Raw genomic sequence first — 11,939 nt, forward strand, 5'->3', positions numbered from 1 at the left:
TGTAGTCAGTGCTGTTCTTTCCCTTGACATGCTCATAAGCAACAAAAGCAAATCTTCACTTGACTTTCCCAACAGATCAATAGAGAAAACTATGTCAACCAATCTGCGCATGTAGGCTAGCTGTAATACCCCCGTCACCTAGCAACAACCAGACCTTAAGCTTCCCGGTCTAAAGCACTTATGGACTGATGGTTGCTGAACGCCGGCCTCGTAAGCCGGGGGTGGACTACGTGTTCATTCTGACCTTACCCTCCTATTGCAGCCATCATTCATAGGCTCGCAGAAATCAGCGCCAGTTAATGTCCGTTTACCCCTCCTTCTCACGCAGTCACCCTACATATCACGTCTTACCCGCTAACCACTGACAAGACCCGGGGTCGTGCTTTATCGGGTAATCCAGGACTTTAGGGCCCAAACTAGACAGGACGATCTGGCGATCCCATCCTTCACGGGATAGCTTTTGGTTGTTCGCGTGGGCAATTCCCTGGACAGAACTGTGAAAACTCACCATGGTCAACACCATCACCAACTCATTGGCAGCTACCAGGCCGTGGGTAGTCATATGTGCCGTCCATATTGCATAAACCCGGTTGGTTATCTCTCTATCAGCTGAATTGCGTAGAGTTCAAAACGGGCAGACGAAGAAGCCCATATGTCGTCTAGCTCGTGACTTGCAAGTCAAGATAAGCATATCCTGCCCAGCTCTCTAGTCATATGGGGGGCCCGTTGGACTTGTCAGTTGACACTTGCGTGGGAGGTTGTACAGCTGATAAATGATGCTCGTAATGCTTATACGTGCCAAGTCCGAAACAGCACCCTGTAAGGAGATCATTATCATGCCATTGGTTCCCTGCTTGATGGAGATTAAAAGGACCAAAATTGCAATTCACGAGACCCGAAGAAAAAAGCAAGCTGACACCGACAATCTGGGGGATTGCCCGTCTCCATCGGAATATTGTCGAAGACTGACGACGACGACATCTTGTGGTAAGGCAGTAGGTGTGAGATTAGATAAGCTTCAATACCCAGCTGTTGCCCAGCTATATATAGGAAATACTGTATCATACGAAACAGCGGTATTTCACCGAAACATCTCCACACTAGCAAAATCATCGCTTTTCTCGCCTGGTCTGCCCCGTAGGGGCGCTTGATACTTTAATTGTCGCTGCTCAGGCAATTTGCCTAGAATCACAGGCTAATTGGAATGTTCGTCATACGCCGGATATCGGGCTGGCTGCAGCTCGATAGGCAAGTATCCTGACTTGATTGCCGTTTTCACGGACAGAGATCGACTAGCCTTGGAATCGGATGGATGATCGACCGTTTCTACCCTAAAGTGGACAGACGCGTTGACTAAATTGAAGGGTTTGCCGGTCGAGCCCCGCAAGCCTTGTCAGATGATTACCAGGGATATCCCGTCCATTTGTCTTGTCGTTGTGGCTGTAACACAGGGTATTGGACCCTTGATGCTAGTAGTATTTACAGTGCGAGACAAGATGTACTTACCCTGCTGTTTTTCGTAGGTAAACGATTTTGCCTGTGGTGAGCCTCATAACCCAAGACCGGCGTCAAAGCTTGGAAAACCAAGCAATTAACTGGGACACTGGAACTGATACCGATCCGGCAAAGCTTCCGATCAGAGGCACTAGGCGGGAGGGTCTAGAAGAGACTCTGTGGCGCAAATGGAGCGGGTCAAGCCGTGACGAACCAACAAATTGCAATCGGATTCCACGGCAACCATGATTCATGTGTTACAGCACAAACTATGTGTGAAACTTCTCTAGATGACTGGCCAGCGTAGCTATCAACTCCTCTGTATACCTGTAGCCTGAGAAGTTAAGAGCAGCCAAACATTGTGCCTGAGTATCAGTTTCCATAGTAAAGAGAGCTAGGCCAAGCATCACATGGCGGTTGTGGACCTGAGCTTCGGCCTCAAGAGGTAAGTAGTTATCAGCTGCCGACAACCGAGCCGAGTCAACCGGGCTCTTCAATTGACATACCGATTGACAAAACATCGACGCTACACCTCCACAGAGAATCTCAGGATGAAGGTTTTACAGACGGATGCAGAAGCTTTCGTACAGTCAACGTAGGTTATGCTAGTGCTTTCCTGATGGTTGATAGAGGTAGATATAGGAAGGCCAACACACGAGCTGAAGAGACTTATAGGCAGATATCTTCTCCAGGAAAGAGAACAGCAACATGTTTAGATTTAGCATTAGTATCATTTCTTCAAAGGTTGCCACTCATGTCTTAGACCAAGCCGGATGGCCATGGTGTCGCCGAGCTCCATCGCCTTATGGAGGACATGTGAAACTTAGCCATCACAAAATTGATCTTCTGTCTCGCCCACTTGTTCTGAGAAATAAGGCACCATCAATTAGTGGTGTAAGATGGTAAAATAATGACATTGCCTCGAATCAGCCCACAAACCGATATGAGGCTGGAGGACGCAATTGGTGGGAAGCTTGTAGCAGTCTATCGTCAGCGAACTTATGAAGACAGTAAGAAACTTGAGCTCTGTATTGTGTTTCGACCTCGATCGTTGTAGTCTTCTCCTCGGACAGACAATGGCCATCGTTGATCTGACCTCATTCCAAAGGATGTCTGAAAGAACAAATGCCATTCTGGGGTGAGATGGGAGGTGATGAAGAGGTCTCGGGTTATGTCAGATCTAATATGTAAAAGTGAAGACGTACAAAGAAAATTATGTTCAAGCTGTGATGATGAGCCTCATGAACGTTTATGTCGCCGAGGAAGACTTGAAGTGATGGAATACAGCTAGTATCAATACGCATACTGTATGCCGTGTAGATCGATATATTACCAGTAAGCTTCCATACGTTACCGCACCCCTGTGCTTACAGTACGCGCTTGGTAGCAGAATCTATGCCAGTGCCCTACGCTCGATCCTCCCCATTTACTATGTACATTGTCGATCTTAGATCTGTCGGTCTGCAAAGTTGCCCGAAAGCGGGAAATCAGCCTGCTCCATCACTGCTTCGCAGATCCGGTATCCTCGACCGCATCTTCCCGGTCCCAGCTCTCTGTTTCCAATGTGCGGACCCTCGTTTCTATATCAAGTATGCGCTCCTGCCAGAATTTCTTAGCTTTCTCTTGAAGATCCCAGGTGGATTTGAACTGTTCCATGATAAACGGGGGAAGCTCCGCCTTCTTGATTGCCTTGTAGTCATAAATGACCAGGTCCTCGGAAACGCGGGCAGCGGGCCGTTGGCGAGCCTCGGAGACTATCATCGCATGGAGATAGAACCCATGACGAGGTGCATCAGGGGATGTCGGGTCGTGAACCAGCTTATGATATACCGTAACTTTATCGGGGTAGGTCATGGGCTGCAAAGAGAGACGAAGTATTAGCGATCAGTCCTATATCTCAGCTGAGAAGACCGTACAAATTTGTAGTCAATCTTGATACTTCGAAGAATGAGTCCGATGCCCTTTGAGCTGACAAGATTCAACCACTCTGTCTTATGGGCCGGGTCTAGATGCATGGCAAAGTTGCGGGTATAGTACACGCGCGCCGTCTCTGCATATCGGGGGTATGTGACGTTGTTCACATGTCCTAATCAGACGCTCATGATGTTAGACCCCTTGCTGTAATCCACTGACCCAATGTTGCTTTGAAAAGAAATATACACACCCTAAACTCACGAGTTAGTCGACATCACTTGTTGCTTGAAAGAAGTTCCTGGCTTACCATGCTGTCCTGTCCAATGCAAGCGCCTACATTAGCATATATGCATCATGCCATATGTAAGCTGCCATGCACTAGGTGACTATATATCATACCATCTCTCCCCACGCAACGCTCTGTTGGAATAGCCCCCTTCGTGTCTCATCTGTCAAATAGCCTTCGCTGCCAGCGATCAATTCTCGCCAATCCCTCGCAATCTGCTGTAGGATCTCCCCGGCTTCTTGAATCTGCGGGGGCTTTAATCCGAACATCATGCATCTGCCGATTCTTCGCTTGGTCATGGTCAGCCATCGTGGATCAATGGTGTGAGGCTTCTTTGGCGTTGTTCCGGGGGCGGAAACGGGGGCATTTCGGAATGCGGTCGAGACGGAGAAGAGTCGAGTGGTAAGTGGTGAAGATTGAGCGGCAAATCCAGCCAGGGGTCGCCTTCCGAGTCTTTGAAGCGACATTATTATGAATTGGAAATATAGGCGAAGCTAGTTATTGTCAATTGTCAGGATGTCGCTGTTCCCAGCCGAGGAGCTTCTCTCACTTCGGCTAGTTGTCCGGGCGGTTGGAGCTTCGGCTAGCCCCGCGCATTGTTTCCCTCTCTCCGCAAGCTGACATGGCCGGTGCTTGCTTGTTACCCCTATGCTTGCTTTCTAAGATAAGCCCTATGGTGAGATCCGATACTTGATTTGTGATGGTCTGTATACAATGCTTAGTATTTTATTTACAATATTCAGGCGTTACTGAATACCATCACGCTACTAGTAGCTGTTCCAGCTTCGGGTCATGGATTGATTGAGGCTAGTAAGTAGAATATATACATCCTGAATATCAACCAAGACGATCGCTCAGCAACCTATGTGATTCACAATTTAATAGATGTGTTTCAGTATTTCATGCATCCTCCTATTGACCAGCATAACTAACCAGTGCAGTCGATTTAGATGTATTATACTAAAACTGCGCAAATCTTAACGTCATTATTTCAAGAAACTTCTCGGGGTAACCTACTTAAGACACTCGGATATATCTCCACCCATTACGATCATCAAATACCAATAATCACCAAGGTTTCGAAAGATACTTTGTCTCTCTTGAGTATTATCCAAAGAAAGTCATTCATCCAATCCTACTTAGCATCATAAATCCCCGACCTATACAACAGCTAGTATAATAAGTGCTTACTGGACGGTTACCCCTCCGAGGCAACAAGTAAGGATTCCGCCCGTGCGACGTCACCGGTAGTTAGTTGTGTTCCGGCTAACTTCTTCCTAGAGCTGAGAGACAAACAACTTCTTCCTCCTCCACATTCCCACCTCCTTCGGAGAGTCCTGGTCCCCCTATTTCATTGACTGGCAACCCCATTCAATATGACGAATCCAGAACTTCGCGCGCAGGTCATACATATATACAAGGGTATGTGCATCACCCCGACTTCACGCATGCTACCATCTTCCAGTCATTTCTTCTCAGTATCGACTGTCTCGCAGCCAGCAGGCTGACTCCACGCCATCGGTAGAGCTGCTCTTCCTTGGTCGCAATTATCCCCTAGGCTACGAATATTATCGGAACAGGTTACATAAAGCATTTTCCAGCCAAGCGCATCTGGATAATGAGGAGCAGATCCGGAAAGGGATTGCTAGGGCGGAATTTGTCAAAAAGGGTACATTTGACACATGTTTATATTGTTTGCCAGGATATTGAAACTAAGCTGATAATTGGTTCTATTCTACAGAAATCGAAGCATTGTGAGTTACCTTGTGCCCCTCCCTTACCGAAATCACGTCGGCGCCAGACTGCGTGCAATCCCTTATCTACAAACGGTGAAGCATAAAAGTCCAAGTACTAGTACATCTATATTTAATTCTGCCTATCAACCATGTCCGTCCGAATATTCATCGTCTCATAATTATCGAGATAAATCAGGCTCGACAATGTCAGCACCAATGCTGACCAAAAGCGCCCAGGTACTATTTGAAGCGATATCGCACCTTGAAACAGCGCTATGAAAATTAAATGATCCCGGCCGTTCAAAATACCATGGAGCCTTAATAACACGTTCTCAAGAATATTACACCAAGGAATATATATATGCGAAAACTGAAAGGAGAAAAAAGTGGGGTATCACCAATATGAGAGAGACCAATGGTCACGACGCTTTCCGTGTCTTTTTTTTTTTCTTTCCCGCGTTCGCCAGAATACCGGCAATTGAGCTTGTATCCTCTTCGCTGGAAGACGGTTCATTTCTTTCGTCCCCACCAAGCGCTTACTTCCAAGCACTCCCCATTCGCGAGGCTTCCCTTCTGGAACAGATCGGCAATCATGGCAGCCCACCACCTGTCCCATTCATCTCTGGTCTTACCACTAGCTTCCATGAGGATATGCTCCATGCCCTCAATCATCTGAACTACGGTCAAAAGGGCCGTGCGCCGGATGGACAATTGATCTGCGGTCAACTGTCTGCGTGACGCGCCGACCGGATCCTTCCCATGACCTTCACGTTCCCACCGTAGTTCGCCTAGCGGGATAGCGATGCGGCGACTATCAACGTTCTCTAGTACGTCGACTTCTGAGTTAAAAGACAAACCAATTGTCGCACACGGCAAGGCTGTCAATTTGCGTCGGTCAAAGGCCTTTTCGACCCAGGAGTTATAGTCCTGGAGAAACTTGTTCTGAACTCGTGTGAACGGAGTTGCGGAAGAAAAGGTGTAGGTCGCGGTCGCATCGGCCGTCTCTTGTTCCCTTGACGCCAATTTGCGCGCGGGTGCAGGATTGGGAAGCAAAGATCGAAAGACCCAGTCAGAGTCCCAAATCTCCAGAATTCCGCCGGATTTGAGCACCCTCAGTGGCTCGCTTAACCCCGACGCTTGCAGCGCCGGACTAGCTGGACACATTCCTGCGTCCTTAATGAAGACAAAGTCGAAATAATCGTCGGGGAAAGGCAGGCGGGGCTTCCGAAGGTCGTGCCTTCGAAATTGCCAATGGACACCTTTCTTGCGCAGATCGGGGGCGACGGAGACGATGTCGATACCGTGGAAAGACACGTTGCGGTGGCCGCGTCGAGTGAAATATTCATGGCTCATACTGGACCAGAGGCCTGAACCACATGCGATTTCCAGAACCCGCTTTGGGGGTCGGTCGGCGAGGTGGGGGTTGCAGAATGGACCCCCGAACACGCGCATGAGCATGAGCGAGCGCAGGGTCTGACGATGGATCTCCTGAAGATCGCAGGGGAGAGGGTAGTTATTTTCGGGGTCTCTAAGATATGTGCGATCGCCCTGGCGGATCAGGGGAAAGTTGGAGTAGTCATTGAGGGAGGTTAAAGAAGAGGTAGATGTCGCAGCGAGGGTTGGGCCGGTCGAACTGGTAGTCGAATGGAGATCGGAGCCTGAAGTTGCGGCAGGCGCAAAAGTCGCAGGCCCGTTTGACATCATATCCATTTTGGCAGCGAAGATTGGGTTGTCATCGATCTGGTACAGCTAGCAACAACGATTTGCATGCTTGCATACGACAATGGCGACGCAGATCGATCACGGACGGGGCAGAGACGCGATTAATATGGACATGGTAATGTAATGGGGAAGGGAAAGAGCGTGGGAGGCGAAGTGAAACAAACGCTAGTCGGAGGGGGCGGCGAGGAGGAGGAGGGAAGCGAAAGTGAGGCAGTCCGGATACAGTTCCAGGCGGCCTCGACCCATGGGAAGCGAGAACGGGGAGAAGAAGAGGAGGAGGAGGAGGAGGAGGAAGAGGAAGAGGAGGAATGAGGAATAATAATGAGGAGAGAGGGAGAGGACGATGGAGGGGGGGCAAAAACCACATCGTGACCGAAAACGAAATCGCCCCGGCTCGATTAAATGAACCCCCCTTAGGGCCACTCCACTATGACTGCGACTGCCTTTTACTACTTTCTGCCGCTAATCTTCTGGCGGGATTCCGGACGGCGACCTCCCCGAACTGAGCGATTTCACATCCTCGTTTTGGGTGGATTCGCTCCGTATATACTATACATAACTTAATCTGTCACTTTTATTTACTTTTCTAAGTTGATTTTTCACTACTCAAAGTCGGCGCCTGGTACAAAAGGTATCTGCCGAAAGACTCCGGACGATGGAGCTGAACGAATGCGCCCGCTTGGTGGTGGCGGAAAAGCTCCCACCACCACTACAAGTATGCTCCTCCTCAAACAAAACACAAATACTAACCAACCCGCCCGCATAAGCCCTGCTGATCTGATACCAATGACTGTTGTTTTCTCCTGCAGCTGCATCCAAGATCAACAGCCCGAGCTACGGGTTATTGGTTCGATTATTTGCGTTCACTGTTCCGCCCGGTGCCATCTGATCTCTCTTATGCAGAATCAGAATCCGTACATGCGCAGAGGTTACCGGGTGAAGGTGAGCTGAATCCGTATTTCAGATCCGTTTCGAGTGGTCTCGGCTATCTGTGAACCGCCCAAAACTGGGCCCCTTGTCTGGAACTGAATAAGTTCAATGGTCCAAACAAGAATCAAGGTTACAGCGGAGGAAATGTCATCCGTGGTTCTTGTTGTTAAACCAAAATCTGGCCGGCAGAGCTGCTAACAAAAAAGAAGGACTGATAACGATAGCCGGAGTAATGATGAAACTGGGCACGTCCACTGCGAAGTACCCTGCTTCATCCCTTACCCAAGTTCACGGGTCACCCACTCAAGTTCTGACGCCCGAATCCACAGGCCAGCCCACATAGAGCCCTGCCCGGACATGCCGACATCCCACGGAACTGGAAGAACCGCGGCAGATGCTGCTGACTTGCTGAGCTTCCTAGATGGGTCACCTCAAGTCTCCTGATGACACAAGGCAGAAAAATTGCCTTTCTGACGGAATCCGTCCGTTAGACTAAGGGGCGGAGAAGGAAGCAGTTGTTGATCAAGAAAAGTCAAATCAGATATTAAAATATCGAATTATTAACTAAAAAGAAATAGTTAACTATATCTTTTTCTTTTTCTTTTCCCCCTTAGGGAGACGGAAAGATTCTAAGACCCGTCTAGCCTAGTCTCAGGCTCTCTCTTAGGCTATTAGCGACTGACTCCTTGACATCATGATTGTTTTGGCGTTAGCAACTTGATAATTTTAACAATATTAACGAACAAATTTGGGTAGCCGTGTGGGACTGAAGAATCCTAGCAGTGATTTGTAGTAACGATGGCGCTGCCGACGCGTCCACTCACTCGTTGACTTTCCATCCTGACCAACCCTAACTACTCTAATCCGATGGATCTCGGAAGAAGACCAACAAACGGGTAAAGTGCATCGTAACAGATTTGTTAACGAAGGCCAGATCCTGTTCCATCCTACCAGGATTAATTCCCCCGACCAAGCAAGTATCTGTCGGCTGGAATAATCCTTTCTTTTTTCCACCTGACAAACATTTGAAGGGGGAAAATTACATACATGAACCACCAACCAGAAGCCCAAGGACAGATAACTATTTAGTAACCACTACTAGTACTTACTGCTTAGTTACAATGGAGAAAACAAATAATAATCCAATTGTTGTTGGTTGGATTTTGGCCCACGGCGGCCGCAACGCTCCGCCGCCCACCCAGGATGATTATGCATGCCGGGGCCACTTTTCAAACCTGAAAAGACACGTGCTTGCACGGGTCACTTGTTGCCCTGTCAGAGATTGCTCTTTTAACCACTATCCATTCCACTACTAATTGACTAGTTAGGCATTCTTTCCGAGCTCAAGTCTGTCTGGGCTTATTCCGTAGTCCTTCTGGTGGTTTTCTTCTTTCTAGGCGCCAATCTCTTCTCCTCCACACCCCCCGTCACCCCCTTTTCTTTCCCCTTTTGTCGATGAACTGTTACAGGTTTCTTTCCATGTCGTTGTGGTGATGCTGTCAGCTTATGGATTGTCATATTTGCAACTATTAAGGTGTCAGAATCTGTAACATCGGTTCTTATTCCGCCAGTCGGAGGTTTCTGATAGTGAGTGCTGGTTTTGGAAGGCTGGTGCGGGGTGGAAACTAACCTGCCTAGAGCTGTCAGCATTGAATGATGTGATTAGATCTCTTAAAGTCTGTTCCCTGCTGCCTTCTGTTGTTAACATGCTTCAGTATTCGTACAGACTGTTGTACTACCGCCGGGGAACCTAATGTGTAACAGTTTCATCCTCGTGCATGCGGTTTCACACACTGCACTTATACTTTGGACATGGTTACCCAGCGACTTGGTTATGTTACAATCGCCCAACTTCCTCTAACTACATACGTAGTTTTACCCCTTTAATCCCTTTGTAAGCAAATCAGTTCTACCGATTAACTATGTCATCCAGACAACCATTGACTACTACTCTTGTGAGACCCTCACATGATCCCATGACCAAGGGTGACGATCTGATGTTAATTAGAATGGCAGTGCAACTAGACTAGATAAACTCGAACACGATTATACTAACTAGTATACTATGCTAAACGAGACTACTACATATGTATACCAAATCAGTGCCAACTCTCTACAGATACAAGTCATCATGATCTCCGGAGCTAATGTTGATCGCAAGCCAAGCTGCTTTGCTCTTAGCAACCTTATAGAAGTACCGAGTAAAAGTGTACAAATAGAGTTCAGTCCTTGGCATACGGAGGCCAAGCAATGATGAAAGGACAGATTAATTCTCGAAATCTTACTAACTAACGATTCTACTTAGTCTCAATCGATAAAGCGATTAGCGATTAAGAATATCACAGAGATCGGTCTACTGTGCCGGAGAGTCTCTACCATCAGTGATTACCCTCCCGGACTTTACATGTCGAAATTCGGAACCAACTGAACCATTGCAAGGGATGAGTATTTCATCATCTGTCGCAAATAGATGCCATAGGCATTCATTGACCTCGGAGAACGAGTCCGGCGTGCAGGTATGTGGCAGGTGTATGTATGTGTGGCTGGCATGTTTCTATGCATTCCTGATGCACCTGGGGTTCCAGCAAGGAGGGGGTTTGGTTTGCTAACGGTTACTGCTTGTCATTATTTTTGACAGACAGGGCTTGCTGCATAACAGTCGAAGCTGGTGGCAGTTTGAATGCGGTATAGTATTATCCCAGTTCACTTGAAAACCCTGCTTTGTCCCCAGAAAGGGGGTTTGCTGTAGCCTTGACGACTGGCTACTACATATGGGGTACAAATTGTACAAGTGGCAATTTGTGTATGAATTTAACTTCCAGTGACACATATCTACCCGTTTTTCGACAATGAGCGTTTATTCGCAGAAATTAGGCAACATTTTGGATTTTTTAGGTAGTCTAGATGGATACTGCTCAGAGCACGTCCTGGGGTTGTCGAGACACTGCTTGGCTGGGGGCTTATACGAGGATCATTACCCACCAAGACACCTTAAGTATCCCACGACCTCGTATTTTTCACGTGAGACACATGCATTTGGCATCATTTTGGGTTGCAAGGGGATGGGTGCTCGTCTACCAGGGGTTCGGTTTTTACAAAGAGCTGAGAAGAACGCTTCAGACCGTTCTGGAAACATGGGCCCCTTTTGCGCTCACCCAACAATTAGCTGAAATGTGTCCAGAGTTAGTTGGGACCTTGCTCGATTAGTTAGATAGTGCCAAGTGGTCAGTGACCGAAAGCAATAAAGGGGTGCTATATAGCATAATAGTAACATATAGCCCTCCTAAATATTTCTTGCATTGCCTATCGGAAGCAACCGAGCGAGTGAGCCACTGTGGTGTCAGTGCAAGGAATGTGTGGTCTTGATATGGGCTCCGTCATAGGGTCACGGGAGCGTGTTGGCACAGGCGATATGGCCTGTTTAATATAGATAAGATAGTGTGGCAAGTCCCTCCATGGCTTGTGGAAGTCATTGTAGGGTGATATGGTTGTGACAGTTGTGATTTTGAAGAAAAATGTAGACGCTGTCTTAGTCGGATATGCTTCATGCAAAAAGCAAGATGTAGCATATCTTCGATACTTCTGAATGCGTGTGGGCTGTTGACTGCTGAGGGACCTCCTTACTTGTGCAGTGACCCCCGCGGATCGCCTAGTCCCCTCAATAATTGGGAATATGGGGCAGTGAAGGACCGATGCTGAGATCTTGTCCGGTTGCCGTTCTCCTGGGGGAGGTTAATAGGGTAGCGATGCTCACTTGGTGAGAAAAAGATAGATAATCTGTACAGACGTTGTCTATTGACTTCAGAACATCCCCTGCTTGCTGGGAGATATCCTTGTTCAGGGAAGAAGACCCAAGT

General features: G+C 47.9%; 3 protein-coding genes across 3 annotated transcripts; 1 reads left to right on the top strand and 2 right to left on the bottom strand.

Annotated features, from left to right (window-relative positions):
* Positions 1-2,806: 2,806 nt before the first annotated feature.
* On the bottom strand, positions 2,807-4,217 carry BO79DRAFT_285745 (uncharacterized protein). The gene is made up of 5 exons (XM_025688392.1): positions 3,808-4,217; positions 3,716-3,741; positions 3,628-3,659; positions 3,411-3,580; positions 2,807-3,351 (listed from the first exon to the last, which is right to left on the bottom strand). The coding sequence occupies exons 1-5, from the start codon at positions 4,159-4,161 to the stop codon at positions 2,995-2,997; spliced, it is 939 nt and encodes a 312-aa protein (XP_025542266.1). The 5' UTR covers positions 4,162-4,217; the 3' UTR covers positions 2,807-2,994.
* Positions 4,218-4,960: 743 nt separating this feature from the next.
* BO79DRAFT_75232 (electron transfer flavoprotein regulatory factor 1) lies at positions 4,961-5,828 on the top strand. Its single transcript, XM_025689696.1, has 4 exons — positions 4,961-5,116; positions 5,220-5,363; positions 5,436-5,448; positions 5,668-5,828. Exons 1-4 carry the CDS (start codon positions 5,071-5,073, stop codon positions 5,714-5,716), a joined length of 252 nt encoding a protein of 83 aa, XP_025542267.1. The 5' UTR covers positions 4,961-5,070; the 3' UTR covers positions 5,717-5,828.
* Positions 5,701-7,414, bottom strand: BO79DRAFT_207792 (class I SAM-dependent methyltransferase). The gene has a single exon (XM_025682248.1). The coding sequence runs from the start codon at positions 7,138-7,140 to the stop codon at positions 5,941-5,943; it is 1,200 nt and encodes a 399-aa protein (XP_025542268.1). The 5' UTR covers positions 7,141-7,414; the 3' UTR covers positions 5,701-5,940.
* Between the last annotated feature and the right edge of the window lie 4,525 nt (positions 7,415-11,939).

This window comes from Aspergillus costaricaensis, assembly GCF_003184835.1.
Source record: "Aspergillus costaricaensis CBS 115574 unplaced genomic scaffold BO79scaffold_7, whole genome shotgun sequence".
Lineage (NCBI taxonomy): Eukaryota > Fungi > Ascomycota > Eurotiomycetes > Eurotiales > Aspergillaceae > Aspergillus > Aspergillus costaricensis.

What these genes read in the sequence shown, in the direction of transcription:
- BO79DRAFT_285745 (XM_025688392.1), bottom strand. Translation starts at nt 4,161, where the DNA reads ATGTCGCTTCAAAGACTCGGAAGGCGACCCCTGGCTGGATTTGCCGCT. An exon ending in GCATTGGACAGGACAGCATG is followed by an intron (nt 3,660 to 3,715) that starts GTAAGCCAGGAA and finishes TCGTGAGTTTAG; the next exon opens with GGTGTGTATATTTCTTTTCA. An exon ending in TCAAGATTGACTACAAATTT is followed by an intron (nt 3,352 to 3,410) that starts GTACGGTCTTCT and finishes CTCTCTTTGCAG; the next exon opens with CCCATGACCTACCCCGATAA.
- BO79DRAFT_75232 (XM_025689696.1), top strand. Translation starts at nt 5,071, where the DNA reads ATGACGAATCCAGAACTTCGCGCGCAGGTCATACATATATACAAGG. An exon ending in GGTCATACATATATACAAGG is followed by an intron (nt 5,117 to 5,219) that starts GTATGTGCATCA and finishes CGCCATCGGTAG; the next exon opens with AGCTGCTCTTCCTTGGTCGC.
- BO79DRAFT_207792 (XM_025682248.1), bottom strand. Translation starts at nt 7,140, where the DNA reads ATGGATATGATGTCAAACGGGCCTGCGACTTTTGCGCCTGCCGCAACT.